Source organism: Diplotaxodon limnothrissa, linkage group LG23 (assembly GCF_057381915.1).
Source record: "Diplotaxodon limnothrissa isolate DT_005_m linkage group LG23, D_limnothrissa_male_GT1.1, whole genome shotgun sequence".
In the NCBI taxonomy this organism is placed as follows: Eukaryota; Metazoa; Chordata; class Actinopteri; order Cichliformes; family Cichlidae; genus Diplotaxodon; species Diplotaxodon limnothrissa.
Genome location: NC_140617.1, coordinates 4,555,120 through 4,575,951, shown reverse-complemented (window position 1 = coordinate 4,575,951; position 20,832 = coordinate 4,555,120). Strand labels below are relative to the sequence as shown.

The 20,832-nt window shown below is 39.9% G+C and overlaps 1 protein-coding gene across 2 annotated transcripts in view; it reads left to right on the top strand.

Annotated features, from left to right (window-relative positions):
- The window catches only part of agbl4 (AGBL carboxypeptidase 4), a 348,823-nt gene that overhangs the window by 20,991 nt on the left and 307,000 nt on the right, over positions 1–20,832 (top strand). For both annotated transcript variants that reach the window (XM_085349015.1, XM_085349016.1), the window contains exon 3: positions 12,050–12,174. In XM_085349015.1, coding sequence (XP_085205141.1) covers positions 12,050–12,174 — 125 coding nt within the window. The remainder of the gene's footprint in view (positions 1–12,049; positions 12,175–20,832) is intronic.

The window sequence follows — 20,832 nt, the reverse complement described above, 5'->3', positions numbered from 1 at the left end:
TAAACTCGTTTTCGTCTGTTCAATTATTTTCTCCAAACCTCTACAGGCTGTTTTAGATATTTTCTGCTAAAGTTGGTAAATTTGGCCTTCCTGTTCTTCAGTGTATCCTGTACAGTAGTTTGCACCTTGCTGAAAATGTGATTGATTGATTGATTCTTGTTTGTTGGCTTTGGTCATTGTATGTCGACCTCTTAAAGATTGCTCTTGATCTGTCTAGATGTTCTAAAGGGTTTTTCTTAACAAATGAATAAACAAAGAAAGAAACAAAGAATTCTGCAATCATCTGGTTCAGTTGTCTTTAGTGGTCTTTCAGGCCTTTTGCTGAGCTGGTGAGTGAATTTCAGATGGCTTTTAGTTTTTCAATGCTGGCCTCCTTCATTTGTACCAACATCTGTTTGGGCCACATTATTGAGACTTCCAGTGAAAAGCAACCAAATGCAAGTTCCACACTTGAAGTCAACTCCAGATACAAACAAAAACATTATATTGGCCTAATTTGTCATGGAATACTAGGGCCTTACTTGACAATGAAAGGTCAGTCAATTGGCCTGTATTTGTATAGCGCTTTACTAGTCCCTAAGGACCCCAAAGTGCTTTACACATTCAGTCATCCACCCATTCACACACACATTCACACACTGGTGATGGCAAGCTACATTGTAGCCACAGCTGCCCTGGGGCGCACTGACAGAGGCGAGGCTGCCGGACACTGGCACCACCGGGCCCTCTGACCACCACCAGTAGGCAACGGGTGAAGTGTCTTGCCCAAGGACACAACGACCGAGACTGTCCGAGCCGGGACTTGAACCGGCAACCTTCCGATTGCAAGGTTGCCAAACTGCCAACTCTTGAGCCACGATCGCCCATGTCCAATTATTACTGAGTGTCTGAAAAAAGACAATATGAATGAGTTTACAAACCATAGTGACTATTTCACAGAGCTAACTTTATGTAGATAAGTCACATTAAAAGAGGAAGTGAAGTTATTCATTGTCTTAGCACACAGGTGAACTCAGATGACGCAAATGAAGAAGGATGGTCTCCTCCTTGGGCACAATGCAAACTCAAAGCAACTCCTTGGGGTAAGGAGGACGTGATCTGGTTCTACTCTACCTTAGTCAAGGAGAATCTGAAATCAATGGGCATTTCCATGGAACTTCAAAAACCCAGTCTGTATAACACTGAGCTGTTCTGGCATTTAATCAAGAAATACCAATCCTCTATTGCCATAATGAATATCTCTCAAAATGCTACTATGACAGATTTGTAAATAAAAGAATTTGCTCTTTTTACCTTTAAGAAGAAAATAAAAAAGCAACAAAATGAGTTTGAAAATGACTTTCATGAGTTGCCATGAACTTGACATGTGTATTTAGCTTTTAATCATGAACTGAATGCAATTATATCATCATACATCCCACGCACTTTGATTCTTGCAGCTAGGGTTATAATTTTAAATTCACATTTTCATTAGTTGTAGTATTATCATGTGTATGTGGTTTAATACCAAGATGGGACAAATGTAACTGAATGCAGCATCAAAAGAGAAAAAAAACAGCTATGATTCATATTTAAAATTTTCTGTTTATTGCAAAAGAAATAAGCTGCATTAAGTACAGGACAGGACTGTAATGCTATGGGCACCAGCAGACAGTATAGCTGCAAGGCTAGTAGGCTGCACTAAGATAAATAAGTCACAGTTCTGTAGCAGTGATTTCTGGGTCTCCTATTTCAAACTGTACAAGTATTTTCTCGAGCTATTGTCATGGTCCTGGGCCGTGTTGGCCCAGTATTCTTAGTTCTCTTGTATTTTTGTATTCAGTTCCCTGTTTAGGTTCTGTTTCCTGAGTTGCCCTGTTATGTGGTTCCCTGTGTGCTTTCCCTTTGTGACTCTCACCCCCTGTGTGCCCCTCTATGTATTCATGAGCCCTTGTCCCCTTTCGTGTTTTATTCCATGTTTTCCCCAGCCTGTTATGTCTGTGTTCTCCCCGTGCTCTCTCCTCCTGTCTGAACCTCTGTACTTCCTGTTTTACTTTGACAGTCTCTCGTCAGTATGCGTCATGTTGTGTTCACTCCTGCCCTGTCTCGTTATGATTATCTGTGTCAGCTGTGTTCCCCGTGTGCTCCCACTTCCCTCGTTAACCCTCTGTGTATTTATGTCTGCGTCTCCCTCAGTTCTGTGTCGTAGTCTCCCTCATAGCTGCGTGGATTTCCCTGTGTCTCTCTGCAAGTATTAGTTATTGTTCCCGGTTTAAGTTTTGTATTTCTTGTGATCTGCCTTCCAGCATTAAAGCTGTGATTTTGAGTTTATCCCCTGAGTCCGTGAGTTTGCATTTTGGGTCCTCATCCTGCCTGCCACACAGCTATCATGACAGCTATAGTTATTTAAAGCAAACACCAATTTGTCACTTGTGTGTATTCTCTTACTAGGGAAGGTCAAACAGCTGGCTACAAAGGGGGACAGGAAGTATGACTTCCTGGACCACACTTTAGATAAGGTAATACTAACAACAGCATATTAACCCTTTAAAGCTGGTCGGAGCGGGCACGCTCCGTTTTGCGTAACTATTTTTAAATCCCGGTAGCACTGCAACCAAGTAAGCTAGCGCAATAATTTTTTTTGCATATGAAACCGGAGGATTTGTACTTACATCTTATGCCATCAGCTTGCCCTAGGTCACAGTTTCCTTCCACATATGGCTTTGCAAAAATTGCATAAAAAGCACTTGCAGCAACAAAAACATAATATTCTAGAATCAGCTTTTGCTGATCGGCTGTTCGTAACACTTTCTCCGTCCATCAGCGCGAACTATCGCATGTCCGCCATGACCTGTCCGAAACCGGAAGTGATGTCATTTTGCGGAAAAGTAGTTTTTTACCATCAGGGCCTTATGAGCCTATACTGGTGTTTTGAAAAGTTATGTTTGACTTTATGAATTTCTGTATTGTTTCTGGGATGCTTAGGACTCAAATTGCACTGTCCATAAAAATTATGACCAGAATCGGTGACAAAGGGCAGCCCTGGCGGAGCCCATCATCCGGCAGGAATGAGTCCGACTTATTGCCGGCAATGCGAACCAAGCTATTGCAACAGTTGTATAGGGATCGAATGACCCGTAGCAATGGCACAGACACCCCATACTCCCATAGCACCTCCCACAGGGCACCCCGAGGGACACGGTCGAATGCCTTCTCCAAGTCCACAAAACACATGTAGACTGGTTGGGCAAACTCCCAAGTATCCTTGAGAGGATAAAGAGCTGGTCCAGTGTTCCGCGACCAGGACGAAAACCGCATTGTTCCTAGACCCTTATGAGGAAAACATCAAGGGAACAGTTTACCCTGCCCGGGATAGGGTCCCGCCCTGGAGCTAGGCCCGGGGAGGGTGCCCGAGGGCGAGTATCTGGTGGACGGGCCTTAGTCCATGGGGCCCGGCTGGGCACAGCCCAAAAAGGGAACATGGGCCCATCATCCCGCAGGCCCACCACCCGCAGGAGGCGCCGTAGGGGTCGGGTGCATTGTGTGCCGGGCGGCGGCCAGGAGCGGAGGCCCTGGCGGACTGATCCCCGGCTACCAAGACTGGCAATTGTAGTTGTTATGATTCCTAATTTAGAAATGGTAATTCCTTAATTTATGAAGTGTAAAAATGCTGTCATTAAACAAGTTATATGTGAGCTTATTAATGAAGAGAAAAGCATTTGTATATGTATGTATTAATTTAGAAGTAATACTTTAAAAATGATGAATTCGCTACACACTACTAGCTTACATATGCTTTATAATGTGTAGTTTTTATACTTTGTTATTGTGAAGTTTGAAGTTTTAATGTTGGCTTTTGACAAGTCCGGACTGTGTCTTTTCTCTCTGCATTTAGACAATGATAAGATAACTGGCTGCTTGCTGTAGCCTCATATTTACTATATGGACAAATATGTTTAAAGATGCGTTAGTTATGTCAATGTTTATACCGCAAAAGCTTGAACTTGTCCTTTAACTTAAAAAAATCCCAACAAAACAAAACAGAAAGCATCCTTTTAAGGTTATACGATAGGCTGCAGTTTATTATACGTGTTAGTTAGTTAGATTGTGGAAACTTGGAGGTGACCTCTTTAATCTTGCCTGAAGATGAAGTGATAAGGCAGCAGGGGAGAAGGCATGCTTTGAGAAGTCATGAAGCAGGAGATTGATGTTGCCTCAGTGACGATTTGCCTTTAGACTGGAAGAAGAGAGAGAGACAGAGCAAAACCAGACGTTTTGCTGCAGGTCTTAACTGAGCCCCTTACACTGTGGCTGTCGCCGCTGCTGGCTGGAATCAATTCTATCTTTATCGGTCCCCCTCTTCTGTGTCCAGGAATCTTCCTCACACCACAGAGCAGCTGGGGGGAAAAGCTGATGTGTTTTCCAATAATGAAATGGAACTCAGTAAAAAATAAGTTTAAATAGGTGCCTGGCTGGTCTCCCTCAGCAGTTCAGACCTGTTGTAATCTATAGTCTGATTTTTAAACACAGTTGCTGCCTTGTCTGTGCCTGGCAAAAGAAACTGAATGAATTATCTGAAGTTGTTCTATTATAAGACAGTCTTTGTTTCTGATATATGTATATATCTATATCTATATATATGTATATGCATATATATATATATATGTTAGAGCTGGGCGATATGAGATTTTTTCATATCACGATATGTTTTTTTCATTTCAGGCGATAACGATATCTATCACGATATAAGCCAAATAACTATATTTGTAAGATTTAAATGTGCCGTTGCTCACAAGTAAAATGTGAAATAATCAGCAGCTTGTTTTTATTTAAATATTTATTTCCCATAATAAGTTCAACAGGGTAGATGTACTTAAGGAACATGAGACTTTTTCAGATAGATAAAGGCAAATATTGCAAACTACACAAAAGGCAGCCGCTAAAGCGTCTAAGTTTCAAAATAGAACAAACGAAACAGACTACTAAATTGTCAATTCCACTTAGAAACAAAATATTAATTCTAAAAATAAATCTTAGTTTGTTTTACAGAAGAACAGACAAAACTGACTAACTTTTGTCAATATCCAATAAACTGAGAACTAAAAGGAAATTCTCAATCTCTCCTTGTTGTATAGCTGAGCTTTTCAAACAGTTTTAACAGTTACTTTAGTCTGACAAAAGCCGAATGACGAATTAGCGCTTCCAGTCAGAGACTGAGGCTACGTCCACACGTACACGGGTATTTTTGAAAACGGAGATTTTCCGTTTTCGTTTTAAAAAATAATCCCGTCCACACATAAAGGGAGAAATGAAAGAAAACGCTGCTATGAACATGCCAAAGCAGCAGGTGGCGCTAGATTCCTAACCGTGCAGAAATGTTGGCCAATCAGAAGTCTAGAAGCCTCGGTGGGAAAAAGTAAACAAAGCTGGGGCATAGAAGCAGAACAGAGTCGTATGTGTGGAGGGACAGTAACTGTGTGTATATGTAAGCATTTAAACACTGCAGAGAGTACAATTAACAGTAACAGTATTGTAGAAGTTAATTTCACCGAAACAATAACGTGGCGCACAGTGTGACGCATGCACCAGTTTATTGTATTTCCAGACTTGCTTTCGGCATATATACATATACATATACACACATATATCTATATAAACATATACATATATATATATAAAAACATATATAAAAACATATATATATATATATATATATATATATGTATATATATGTGTGTATATATATATATATATATATATATATATATATATATATATATGTTTTTATATATGTTTTTATATATATATATGTATATGTTTATATAGATGTATGTGTGTATATGTATATATATATATGTATATATGTGTGTGTGTGTGTAATTCACGTAGCTAAACTAACATATAGGACATGGCAGTCCTTACATCTGCTAAGGAGGATACACTGTAACTACACAGTCTATTTCATTTTGAAACAACTGCTTATTACTATTCTAATGGCTGGCTGTGTGAGTGAGTTCCACCTCAGGCCTGAGGCGGGCAGGCCTGCTGCTGCTGTATGATGATCCATCTGCATGGCAGAAACCATCCATCCAGTGGATAGCTACAGGCTGCAGGCCGGCCCATTGTGTGGGCTGAGCACTGTGACTGCTCCCTCTTGTACCTCTGTAATGGGATTACATTAGCCAGGTTCTTCTGCTCCCTCTCCAGCTCCCTCTTTTTCTGTCTCTCTCTCTGTCTCACTCACACACACACACACACACACACACACACACACACACACACACACACACACACACACACACACACACACACACTCTGTGAGCCCATGTGTGAATGACTGACTGTCCACTTGGCCAAGTCATGCTTGCACCCTGTTTACTTGCCTATGGCCCTGTGTAATGATGCAGGTTTCATACCCATTTCACTGATACTTTTGTTTGCAACATATAGTGTCTGGTCATTTACACCCTTGCTGTTTTTCTTATTTATTTTTCCTGTTTGTGTGAGACATTGAGAGACACAGAAGGCGAAGAGAATCGGGGGGAAAACATACAAGTATAGAGAAAGACTGAGGGTTTTGTTCAGGGTTTTCCTCAAGGAGAAACTGTCATGTGTAAAATCTTGTTGAGAACCAGCAATTGTGTTTTGTTGGGCTGCACCAGCAGGGCTAAGCTGTTCATTGAAAACCAATTTGTTAATGTCTAAACGCTGCGCTAGTTTTCCCTCAAGGACGAAGATTGATATTCAACATAACCTGCCAAGACACCAATGAAAAAGAATATAGAAAGAGATGATACTCAAGAGGAATTATGCAAGAGATCTCAAGGACTAGAAATTGTTTCATTTTTTTCACCCTTCTCATCTTCTCGCAGTCTGGAGTTCATTAGCTTCTCTTACACTTAAACAATCTGTCTGCTTCATAAAGAAGCTAAAATAATTTTTGACAAATCTGGTGTACTTGGAATCTCTTTAGAACATCATACGTGATCCGCATAACCTATTTTAGATTTATCTGGTTTATCTTTAATGCTTTCCGTGGGCATTTCAGAAAAATCAGCTAGCCGTTAATGCTGGTTAAATACAAAATGATATAGGATTGATTAAAAGGGTCAGACTACCAGCCTACCAAAGCGTTTGAATCTGGAGGTAGCCACCATAAAATTAAAACGGGGATCAATGGCGTGTCATATCCCTACTGCTCTGCGAGCTGAACATGTAATTCTAAACTTCATGCTGCAGCCATCTCTCACGTCAGGCCTTCGAGCATTAGGCTCAATAACCCAGCCGCCCAGGGCTACTGTTGCTAACTATGATACTGTATTCATAAACAGCAGTGGACCACGTTTAGTTTAGTATCTGTTTCCTGTGCAGAAGTTTAGCTATTGCATAGTGTGTTTGGGTTTTGATGGCTTTCATCAACTAGAAATGTTAATACTTATTGTTAGCAAACGAATACACGGGGAAAAATCCTGGGAAACCTGTGCAAATGGTGTGCTACAAATCTATATATAGATATATAGATATATTATAGCCTGGTTTGTAATAAACAATGTCTTAGATAAAGAAAGAACATATATATTTATATATATATAGTCATGTTCTTTCTTTATCTAAGACAATGTTTATTTTGAGCCAGACTACAATCCACCTACTATAATCCACTTCATTTTCAGTGCAGTTTTTTGTAAAAATTTGTCCATAATAAGGAATTATAGTGGAGCCTCTGAATCCTGAGAAAGCAAATGAAATTGTGGTCACGGCCATTAAGCCACCTATTTAAATTTTAAACGCTTTAAAGGAAAAATCTCGGCATCATTTTTAGTTTATTTCCAATTAACTGTTCGGTTAAGTAATGTTGGTAGTAAGTAATGATCTAATCACAACAGAGAGGGAAAAAAATCAACCTATTGATCCCTCATATAATGGTTTAAAAGCACTTACTAAGTCTAAAATCTTAAAAGAGTAATGACCCCAAATAAATAATTAAAATGCCCTCAGAGAATGGTTGGGTTTTCAATATTGAATAACATTATTAAGAGTCTGATAGAAGGGATGACCTTTGGAGGCCATTATTAACTTGTTCTAATAGGCTGTATTTGGCAGCATTGCCTCTATGAATAGCTGTGATGTTGGTATGACAGACGATCGATTTAATGTCACATTTGTTTGGAGATGGCGCTGCGTTGCTGTCTATCTAATGTGTCTATGTTACTGATTTCTACCTGCAGCCAGCTCTGGTTTAACCCTCAGCTTGTAATAGCTTAGTGTGAGAAACCTAGTGCATGCTTGCCTACCCCCCAAACAGCTGTGCTTTTCATGTGATGAATTTAGGGTTTTTTTTCTGGAATATTTCATTCCATATTGCTACAGGTCACTGTTGTCATGAACACGTGATAAATGTGCCAGGATGTACAGTAAACTTTTTCCCCCTTTGGTTAAATACTTTAAAAAAGTCTACTCTGGAAATTGGGTTTTTTTGAAAAAAAAAATGTACAAAAGACTAATGGAAAATATTTTCCCTCAAAGAATATGTTGACAATAATTTGGGGATCACAAGAAAAGGTCATCTTAGAAACACTTGTTTGTCTTTCTTTTAATTGTTCCACCTTTTTGTTGTGACAGTATTTCTATAATCTTTCCTCCTAAACTGGCTGAACAGAGCTGGTGCATGTAGTTCTCTTTATACATGCACAGCTAAATACACACCTTCTGACTTTCTTTGCAATCCTTCTTTTAGCACCTGTAAGTTGGACACGATAAAGGTCATGAATCGACACTCTTTGCCTCTCTCTCCTTTCCGCAGACTGCACGTCTACATTTATTATTGTCTCTCTTGCCTTACTTTCTTGGGATTTATACTCTATGAATTCGACTCAGCACATTTCAGTTGAATAAGCAGATGAAGTACAAGACTTATATACTGTGTCATAGCTTTTCCCAGACACTCCCTAATCAGACTAGTGGTCTACAAAGACAGATTTTCGTTCCTGCACTGGTGTGTTGGAATGAGATGCCACTCACCATTAGTGGAAGCTGTTATTGGATGCCAGGCTTTAAATGTAAATACGAATCAGTCATCAGCTTATTGTTTCACAATAACACCAGGCAGTTTGCTTCTTACTGCTTGTGCATTTCCATTATGTGCTGTATGAATTGAAATAAAACTTTACATTTATAGCTGTGACATGAGCGAATGTTTTGCTTGTGCTCAATTTTGCTATTACAGGAATGCTGCATTCACTTTCACTTCCCTTTCTTCACTGATTCTTTTTGCCGCACATCTTGTGTCATCAGACATAACTTAAAAATACTTGCCTCGTTGACTATAGGTCATGAGAGCCAATGAGGCTGAACATAAAGGCCTAAAACAAAGACCTAGTGTAATGAGACGCACCATAAATGGAGAACAGAATCAAATGAATTGTATCCCAAAAAGTCACTTTTTTTCCCCCATCACGAAACAAAGTTTCAGAGGAAGCATTAATGTTTATTTGTCAGTGCACCTGGTGATTTTCTGCAGTCCTATATAACTTAATGATGGCACGTCTGTGTATAGTTTCAGTGGAGCAGAGCAAAGTGGGTGTGTGGTCTCTGTATGCATGTGTGTGTGTGTCACAAGCTGACTGGTGGATTAGCTGTCCGATGGCAGAAGGAGAGGGATCTGCTTTGACAGTGTGGTAGTTAGCCCATCTGTCTATAATCTGCTGTGTCAGTGTGTGCGTGCTGCTGCTTTGGTACTACCTGCCACCAGGTGGTCAGCAGTACCCCAACGCCCTGAAATAAAGCTGCGAGGGAGGTGGAGCCTAGTGGTCGGGACACGTTCCCAACAAACTTGATCAGCTGTTGCTCGTATGCTGCACTACATTCTAATACTTAAAATCACAGAGATGATTGGTCACATTTATTGAGTTAAGAATAAACTGTTATATAGTCATTATTATTATTGAGAAGACTAACAGACTTTTAGCTCTTTTTTTAGCTTTTACACTGGCAGCCAATAATTTGTGCATAAGGGTTTCCAATTAATGTGTGCAGATATGAATTAGAATAGAAACATGAGCCCTATATTTAGAAAGCCTGTCTTATAATCAGCTACTACCCACCCAGCTTAAAGACAGCTGTGAGAATTGGAATATGGAACATATTTCCCAGTGGATTAATTATATTTCACTGATCATATGGATGTATTTTATTCTTATTAATTTTGCTGTGAATAGTATATTGTGTGTCAAATATGGATTGCTTGAACACCCTGTGGTCTTTCTGTTTCTCATACCTATGGCAGTAAATGTCTGAGAGTAATTCTACTTGAGCATTAAGTTGGTTTGGTTGCAGAAAAATACGGAGCGTAGTCCGACCTGCTGCTTTGTCAGGCAGAGTGGATTCCAGTGATATTTACTTTTATTCAGCAGGAGAGAGAGAGAACTTTCATAAGAAACATTCAGAATTAAACTTAACCAGATGAACAAGCAGTTGATTTCATAATTCATCTGTACTCTAACATTAACTCATAGTTACGTCATAGTATAGCTGCTGTTGAGTCTCTGATGCTGAGAGGGTTTTGTTAAGACCATAGACTACCTTGTGATTAGAGCAGGGTGATATGACCAAAGATATTTATCATGATATACATTTGAAAATTTGCGATAACGGACAATATAATTGACACTAGACAAAATACTTTACAACTCTACAACTTTGTTAGTGCAAAAAAACCCATCAACGTATTTTCACGTAAACAAGCAGCTGTTTTTTATGTGCATTAGTTATATAAAAACTTAACAGTGCAAATGCAAATTCCTTGCTGACAGTTTAACCGAAAGGCATTTCCAGTGGAAACTGGCCAACATATCCTCAGCATAACCATGTTTAATATCCACAAAACTTAAAAAGAGGTTATACACACACAATACGGTAATATTATGTTGAAGCACAGTACGTTTCACTCCGCGAGGCTCCTGCCAACGATAGCCGTAATGCTCCGACAATCCATCAAGCGGTGCGGGTTCATAGCTTAGCAAAGTCGTACTAACACATTTGACAGATTGCTGAGCGCCGTGTACCACATAAAATCGTTTCGAGGTCAGTAAACACAACCAGAATTCATACATAAGGCACACGGGATTATAAGGGGCTCTGTCGATTTTCAGAAAAAAGGATTGATTTTAAGTGTGCCGTATTTTCCAAAAAACACGGTAATAACAACGGCCCGCTAGCATGCCCTACCAAAAATAGTGCTTTGTTGTGTATCTGACAGACAAAAGCTAAACCAGTTCCACACCATTGAAGTTGCAGCATTTTTACAAACCAGTTCTGGTTCATCTGTTTCATTCAACAATTCGCCCTTCTCATTCTCCGTCGCCGCCATGCTTTTTAGGCCATATATATGAAAACAAAGGCACTGCACATGCACATTTTACCCATATTCTATCGCGATATTTCATTTTCTTATCGTTGCCCAACATTATACCGGTATTACCGTGAACGGTATGATATGGCCCAGCCCTACTTGTGATTGTCAATTTCAGTGCATCAGTTTTGTAAAAATTGTTGCCGAGGTGTTTATGATACAGAGCCAGCTGTTTTCTCAGCACAAGAAGAGCCTACGACACTCCTTCCTTCCACAATTGATCACTTCTTTGATCCAGATGCTGTGCATGTTTCAAGCAGCTCTACACTGAGAAAAGATTTCACTCACTCTGCTATTGTACAGTAGCAGAAAAAATAGAACGTCAATATATGATGGTCAGTGTTGCTATTGTGCTGCCATAAATTCACTGAGGAATAGGAAACCTTGACTTGGTCACATAATATGCATATTTGGGTGGCTGTTAATAAAACAGGTTGGCCTGTGTGTCTGCATGACATTTAATGTGAACACGTGTCTTTAAAAGCACGTCTTAGATTTAAAAGGAGCTGTTCTACAGCATTATCTTGTCTTGGGATTGCCTGCCTGTCTTTCTGTAAAGTTTTGTGTATATCGACTGAGAGGATTTAGCAATACTGAAGAAGCGAATCACTGATCAGTTCTACAACATGCCAATCTAAGTTGTTTTTTTCTTCCCCTCAGGGAACCTGGGTCGTGTTGACTACATCAGTGAGTTTGAATTTGATCTCTTCATCCGGCCTGACACCTGCAACCCCCGATTCAGAGTGTGGTTTAACTTCACTGTGGAGAATGTCCGAGAGACACAGGTTAGCGTGCTTTGGCCTTTTAGTGTGTTTGCTGGCTGTCTCTGTATGTACCCACGTCTTCACTTATTAATTAATTTAGAATAGACAGTGCTATCTAACTTATCCCTTTCACACATAGTGGTCATTATAGTGGACAGCTATTCAAAGGCTGTTTTCTTGTATTTGTGTCAGTGTTGATGGTATACTTGCACATATTGGACACTGATGTGCCACTCCATACTGTCAAAACGTGTGTTGTCCACCTGTAAAAAACTCTTTAAATAGTACACGTTTTTAAAAAAAAGTTCAAAAATCTTTTTTTATGCCTAAAGATGAATAAATATATGAGGAAAAAAATCCTGATTGAGGTTGTCATAAATCATGCATGAAAGGGTTAATGTAGATTTTTTTTTTAGGTGTATACTCAAACAACTATAAACTTACAGCAATGTTTGCATCACTATCAACTTCTCTTCTTACTTTAATATTACATATATCTAGGGCTGCTCGATTATGGCAAAAATGATAATCACGATTATTTTCACTGAAATTGAGATCTCGATTATTTGGCGATATTTATTTAACAATAACAATGTATTGGATAATGACTTTAAAGATTGTCAAAAAATAATATAAAATAGTGTGCAAATACTGATAACAGTGCAAATGTTTGCAATATAAAAAATTAATGAAAAATGTAAACATCTATGTTTAGTGAACTTTGCAGTGTTGCTCTGTGGTGCAGCTACGACACTGTAGCAAAGTTTACACACTATGTCTACTTGATCTATGTCTGACTCCGCGAACCCATAATGTTTCCACACCACTGAAGTTTTTTTTTTTACCTCTCTTTTCAACCAACGGCAGTCACTCTCCTCTCCAAATAACTTCTGCTTAGCTTTCCGAGCTTCCCTCGGGTCCTCTTAATTGTTGTGACACGTGTTCGAAATGCAGAGAGGTGCGCTCGATTTGCCACACGGAGCAGCGCGAGAGTAAAGCACGAGGGAGGGTTCCTAATAGTTGAGTGAATGCTGACCGGCCCAGCAGCCAGACCCTAAACTTTAACAGGTAACAAAGGCAGTGATGAAGCTGCAGCCTCGATTCTACTTGTTCATGTTTCTAAAGTAGAATTGCTGTGGCGATCCCTTTAAAGTCTTTGTGGGCCGGATTTCACCTTTGCTTGGCGCTGGCGGCTTTTTGTTCCTACCTAAATACTAAGATTAAGATCATATATGTACTCTTATTAGGATAGGGATTTGTGGTGGTGTGTGGGGCTGTAGACTGCAGGTTTACAGTGTAATAGTATAACAAATTACTTTCCCCTGGGAGTAATTGAGTAAAGTACTGCATTACTTTTAAAAAAAGTATTCTGTGTAATATGTGTAATACATTACACATTACACTGATCACAACAAAGAGGGAAAATACCTCCAGCATTCAGAAACATTTGACCATACAGCATGCAGTTAGTTTACACAGATGTAATGTCTTTGATATGCTGCTTAGTGATGGCGGTGACTCTCAAAGCCGAGCGAATGAGAGACCAATGAGAATCGATAAGGAACTGAATTGATAGGTGATATTGATAATGCAGTCTGAAATGCTAAATTCTTATCAGTTTCCATCCACAATTATATGTCATATTCTATCATTTGTCCACACCTAAACATGTGCAGCGTAATCTGTCGCAATACTTCCCTGAATCTTACATACTTCATTTTTCATTTGAAAGTTGAAACTTTTCCCCCCTCAGAGCTAGTGGTAGAGGTAATGTTCAATTTACTACCTCACTTCTTGTCACAGCCTCCAAACTTCCTGCCGCTGGCAAGCTTGGAGCTGGTGATTGGCTGACAGACGTGGTCACATGGCAAAGAGATACACCACGTGTGTGTGCACCGTGTGTGGCTTAAGGGGATGAAGGCTTGTTGTATCATTTGAATATAACATTGCAGAATAAAAAGAAGGAAAAACTGACAATATTGGCATTCAAGTTTGACTGCTGCAGTGTAATTTGTGCACAGCACAGCAGTACTTGTCAGGTGTAGAAAAAAATGAGATAAAGTAAAGAAACAGACAGTCTGGAGACAGCTAGATATAAAGACAGAGTTGATTAGATAGAAAGAAGCAAAGAGACTGGCAAAACGATAGTGAGGAAAAAGCAAATGTAAAGTGACAATGGAAGGAAAAAAGGAAAGTAAAACATAGAGAATGGCAAGGAGGGATCCACAGCGTGCTGCTGTCTTCCTGTAGCTTGTCCAGCCCAGTCTATCTGAGGCTATCAGGCCTATCAGCCCATCTCCCCGCAGTGCTGTAGTCAGCACTAATCACATTTTATGGCACTGAGATGAATGGGAGGCCTCGGCTTGGAGCCGGATCGATCCCAGGACCAGATAGACCAGCACCTGCAGCCTGGGCCAATAGGATATTTGCTGTTGTGGCCAAATGACAGAAAATGTGTGAGACAGTGACAGAGAGAAAGGGACAGGGAAGGGAAATGTGACACTGTAATGACTGGAGATTTATAAATATCATAGATAATAATATGCTGTATATTGTGGTGCATGCATGCAGCAGGCACAGAGGTGACAAAAACAGGTGAACATCTATCCCTATTGCACCTCCCTGCTCGATCTTTCTTTATAGACCCCCTCAAAAGCGTTTTTTCATTAAAAAACGGTTTCTTATCTGTCCAATTTCCTTCTTCAAAAAAGGTCTTGTGTGAATTTAATCTACTCCAGTGGAAGGTGTTGTGGTTAAGTGCTGCCTGTGAATTTTGTCAGAGTGTGCGTATGTATACACAGGCAGTGTGATTAGATTGTGTCTGTGTGCCTGGAATCATCAGAATTCACATAAATCTTTACTTTATATACTAATGACTGCAATATTGTTGTGACATGAAGCAAAAAAAAAAAATAAAGCTGAGAAATTTAATAGAGAAAGAATAATAGCATGAGTAAATAAACCAGCTAAGTGCAGCTATAGTATGGGGGAGAGGCTGTGCTATAGAGATATCAGTGGGTTCCAGGGAAGAACTGGGCTGTTGGAGTGTTTCATCCAGCTAAGCCTTGCTAACTCTCAGCCTGAGCCAAGGGAATGGGGAACAGTAAAAGCCCGTGATATTGGAAGTGAGATGGCCATTTTGAAGGAATGTAAGCTGGTGAAACAGATTTGGTCTGCCTCAATCAGCTTAGCAGCTTTGTGGAAATTGGCTTCACCGTAGCACCGGTTATGATGGATGGCCGGATGGATGAATGTCTCTTTTTTTGTATGTCCTTCCTTTTTGTGTGGTTATCGAACCACTCACTTACCTCTGAAAGTTAAGACCAATTCTGGTTATGTTGGTGGCAATGAGTGGGCCATGTGACTGTTTGAAGCGGTGTTAATTTTTCAGGAGAGGTGCACAAAAATTGTTTTCTTCTCAAAGCAAAAAGTACAAAGTTTGTGTATTACTGAAACACATGAAACGACACGAGCCCTTACTTACTATGACCTGTATGAAAGCTTCGCGTGATTTAAATTATGTTTTAATTTCCTGCTTATATTAAAATGAGCACCCACAAAAGAGGCTTTAACCTTACCCTTATTCTAAAATGAAATTTAATTTACTTTAACATACAAGATCAGAGACTAGTAACTGCTGTCTTTGTTTTCACTAATAATAAGCAAGTAAGGGGGAAAAGGAGAAAAGAAATTATACAATACATATGGAATTAAGTAAACTGAGTTAAAATCAAAGTTGTCTGATGTATGGAGTCTTCTTCAAGTAAAAATTGCAAGAAGCCAGTGAGATAGGACCTTTGAAAAAAGTTTCATACTGAGTGAATTTCTACCTGATATGTAACTTCTAGCTACCACGATTTCATTCCAGTTTCTGCCTATGTTACCATCAGAAACCAGTGGGTGAGTTGATATGAAACTCCATTGACTAAGTTGATATGCTTTCCCATTCAGCTGTAGGGGTGTACTTGATGTCAGGTTCCGTGAAGGGCACGGCTGTGAGCTATTATCATAGGAGCCTTAAGGGAGCCATTCATAGAAGACAGGCAGTAAAACCTTGCACCGAGCGCCTTCAACTCCTCCAACTGCTGCAGGGGTGATTTGTAAGCCTCACTTGTCCCAGGAAAGCACAGTGTAGAGCAGTTACTCTCCATAATCAGGAAAGAGGATGAACAGAAGAAGAATAGGCCATGTGTTATATAGACTCCCCAAAGAGCCATCATTACTTTACTTTTTCAGACAATGCTCACCTGTTCAAATTAGTGATGTTATGCAATTTGTCACGGGAGAAGTAAAAAGTTAAATAGGATGTTAAAACTCTCACCACGCCATTAATGACTTTGTTTCGCTAATGCTTATTTACCAGTGCTACGTTTCTGTCCCTGCTGTACTGTATTTTATTAATAAGCTTACATTATTGAAACATTTCTTCAGTGGTTCAGAAGTCCTTGTTCAAAGTCTCACTTTAAGGACCTCCTCCTGGATACATTGCTTGTGTTTTCACTTTGACTGGTGTATAAGCTATTTTACTGATCATAGAAGTTGTTGTTCCAGTGATAACTTGATTTGTTATGTAGCTATGTTGTCGTACGAGGGCAATCCCAAAAGTAAGGCCTCCTATTGTTTTAGAAATACAAACAACCGCTTATTTTCCATGATATTTACATCATTTTAAAGCTTGAAGTAGAGCTGGTCGATATAAGATTTTTTCATATCACGATATGCTTTTTTCATTTCAGGCGATAACGATATATATCACGATATAAGCCAAATAACTATATTTGTAAGATTTAAATGTGCCGTTGCTCACAAGTAAAATGTGAAATAATCAGCTGCTTGTTTTGATTTAAATATTTATTTCCCATAATAAGTTCAACAGGGTAGATGTACTTAAAATGAGGCTTCAGTTTAAGCAAAATAAAGGCAAATATTACTAACTACACAAAAGGTAGCCGCTAAAGCATTTAAGTTTCAAAATAGAACAAACAAAACAGACTACTAAAGTGTCAGTTCCACTTAGAAACAAAATATTAATTCTAAAAATAAATCTTAGTTTATTTTACAGTAGAAGAGACAAAATTGACTTAACTTATTTAATATTGCTTTGGAAGCGCTGTCTGAGAGAAATGTTTATGTCCAAGGAGTTGGTAATGAGGATCCATTACTTTAATTAGCTGCTTGAATCCTTCATTGTCGACCGTGTTTATTAGTAGCATGTCTTTAGCAAGAGAGTAAGCTATGGCATTCGTTATGTTGCTATGTCTCTTAGCTTTTTTGTCATATGGTAAGACGCTGGAGCTTTTTGTCAGACTTCAAATAGCCGAAATACCTCCACACTACGGAACTTCTCTGGCCTTTCCTTTCGACAATCTCTCCGGCATTGGAACCGTCATCTGTGTTCTCTTCGGTAACCTGGTCACCCAAGCTCTCGGTTGATTTTTCTCTAGTTGGCACACTCATTTCCTCCATTACCCGGCCGCACTTTGGCTGGCTGCTTCCCAAACAAATACACATGTGTGGCTTGGCACTTGAGCTGTACGTAACAAGTTACGTGACGTGACGCTGTGGCTGTGATTGGTTCGGCTCTGTGCTGCTTAATTTGTATTGGCTATTCATTTTTTTGGAAGAGAGAGAGCGATGAGGTCTATCGCAATAGTTTCATTTTTCTATCGAGAAAAAGTTATTTCGCAATACATATCGTTATCGTTCTATCGCCCAGCTCTAGCTTGAAGACTTATTTATATCCCTACATAATCGCCATTTCGGTCGATGCATTTTTGTAGACACTGTGGCGGTTTTACAATGCCCATGTCATAGCCGCTCGCCGCCCTCGCAGAATCGCCTTCTGGACAAATGTTCTTTCAACAAGTTTTGAAGGAGAGCGACACTGTGACGGGCGACATGTGGGCGTGCAGTGTCGTGGAGAATGCTTACGCCCTTTCTCAGCATTCCTCTTCTCCAGTTCTGAAATGCCCTTCTGAGTTTTTCCAGTATTTCACAGGACCTGTCAGCATTTATTGTGGTCCCAACAGGCAGAAAGTCAACCAACAATACCGCCTTTCGGGCCCAAAACACAGTTCCACACTGCGCACACTGTGCGTAAGCATTCTCCACAGCACCGCACGTCCACACGTCACCCGTCACACTGTCGCTCTTCTGTAAAACTTTGGTGGAACTTCATCACCCACCCTACAGTCCGGACTTCGCACCCAGTAACTACCACCTGTTCCCAACGTTGAAAGAGCACTTGTCCGGAAGGCGATTCTGCGACAGCAGCAAGCGGCTATGACATGGGCATTGTAAAACTGCCACAGCGTCTACAAAAATGCACCAACCTAAATGGTGATTATGTAGGAAAATAGATAAGTCTTCAAGCTTTAAAATGGTGTAAATATTATGGAAAATAAACAGTTGTTTGTATTTCTAAAACAACAGCAGACCTTACTTTTGGGATTGCCCTCGTATAAGCTAGTTCAGATCCAAACTAAAAGCCACACAAACTGACCAGCATCTCTCAATCTCTGTGAGGTGAAAGTTTCTTTTTGTGAATGAACTCCAGTGGTTCTGAAAAGAGCATTTCCTTTCCACAAGTCAGGGATTTTTTTTTTTACTATTGTCAAACATAAAATATGAACATTAAATTAACATTCACCTCACTGTTGGACCGGTGCTGTGTCCTTTCTTGCTGGAGTAGAGCTGCAGGCTTTAGTGAGCTTGAAAAACATTTGATGTGCTGTGCTCTTGGCTGAGATATTTTAGATTTAGCAGCAGCTCAGGCAAGTAAGTAAAAATGGCAGACTAACAATATGAAAATGTGTTAAGAGTAGAAAAGCCCAGACTCCCAACAAAACCTACACGAAGGAAAACCCTGAGGAGCATAATATGGCCTCTTTAAGACTCAAGTAGAAGGAATGAAAGAGAAACACTAGAATGTAAGGAGAGAGTAGACACCGGCAGGCTAATGGATATGATGAACTTTAATTGTTTTTTTAAATCATTATTATTATTTCCCATACAGAAGAAACAGAAGCAGCATTAGGAGTGGTGTATTTCTGAGAAGTAATAGTTCTGTAAAGTCAGCTGCTGGTTGTTGTTTATAACATCAGTGCCAGTCTGGATAATAGATTTTTTAACGACGCTCGCTCCTCCATCAGCTGCTGACAGTGTCCTGCTTTAGGCCTGTCGCTGCAATTTCTGTGTTGATGAACACATTGAACTTCACCTGTGCTTCCCCCTGTCTTCTCAGGTTTGCAGAGGTGTTCAGGGACCCTCCAGCTCCCATGTCTATTCTGCTTCTGTCTCATTCTCTGCAGTTCTTGCATCTCCCCACTGTCATGTCTAAGTTGTGATGTCCTTCAGCAGTGACAGGTCTCTGGTGAGCACATCGGACGAACATGGGCTAATCGCTGCTGGCGTAGCGTGTCCATGAGCATGCACTGCAGACAGCTGGTTGGTGGCAGCTTCTTGTGGCAGGACCACTTTGGGTCTGTTTATGGGAGGGTTTGGTGGATACACAGCCGTAGGATTAAACTTCCAAACGCTGCTTGTCAACAGGTCTGCTTGTCTTTTTCCCCCCTTCATTTGTATGCCTTTGCATTGCCTTTTCTTTTTGCAGCATATGGCACTAGGTAGATAGGCATGCGTCCTGTGGTTGTGGTCCTCTTCTTTGAAAGTTCATTTTTAAGCTTCTCCTCTTTACATTCTCCAAAGGAGAGACATTGGCTTCTATTTGACTCTGCCAAAGGGATTATTTCACTTCAAACACATCACATGGGCCTAGAAAGTTTAGGATCCTACTTTCACACCCAATAAGGAAGTTATGGAAAGACTTGTGTGGTTTTGAAAGACATGCAAGGCATCAGACGTTTGTGTCAGAGAGTGTAGGGTTTTGTGAGCGACCTTTTTCTGTTAAGGCATGCTTCCTTATTGTCAAAGCTGATGCTCCCCAGATCACTTCATAATGACATGGACAAAAGGATATGACAACAGCAGAAAATGAATTTTCAAATTGTCTTCCTGATAGCAAAATGAGTTTTCCCTGGGTTATCTCTGCTGACGCAAGGTTCCTTATCAAAATTCATTGCCTTATTTTTTAGCTTGATTCACTTTAAAAAGGAGGTACAAAGCTTAAGGGCATGTTTTGAAATAAAGCAGACACATTTTTTTATTAGGCGTTTAGATTCTCTTTATTCAAACAGCAGAGACTTATGCATTGCTCTTAGCTCATAGTTTCCAAAGACTTAAAAAAACCTTTAAAAACTGGATTACTGGATTTATGTGCCCAATACTTCCGTTTCAACTGTGAGCCTACTCATTTAGGGCTTCCTTTCAAAAATATATTAATTAATGGCAGTAAACGTAATATTTTTTGGAAAACCTCAGTTTTCATGTTTGTCAGCTATTTTAGTGGCATAGGGGAATTTGTAGATGGGGTGATTCATCAGGATAATCATCAGTTGGCCAACCCAGGATTACAACAGTGTGAGATGCTGCCAAAAATGTGTTTTTGGTATTTTATTTGCAGCAGGTGGATCCGCAGCTTCTTTGAATTGCCATGTGAAGCCTTGAAGCTTTATAGCCTGGTTAAAAAAAAAGGTTTGTTAATAACTAATATCTCACTCTATGTTACATGTATAAAGGGGAGAAAATGTCATAAGTAAGGTGTTTAAATTGTATTAGGGT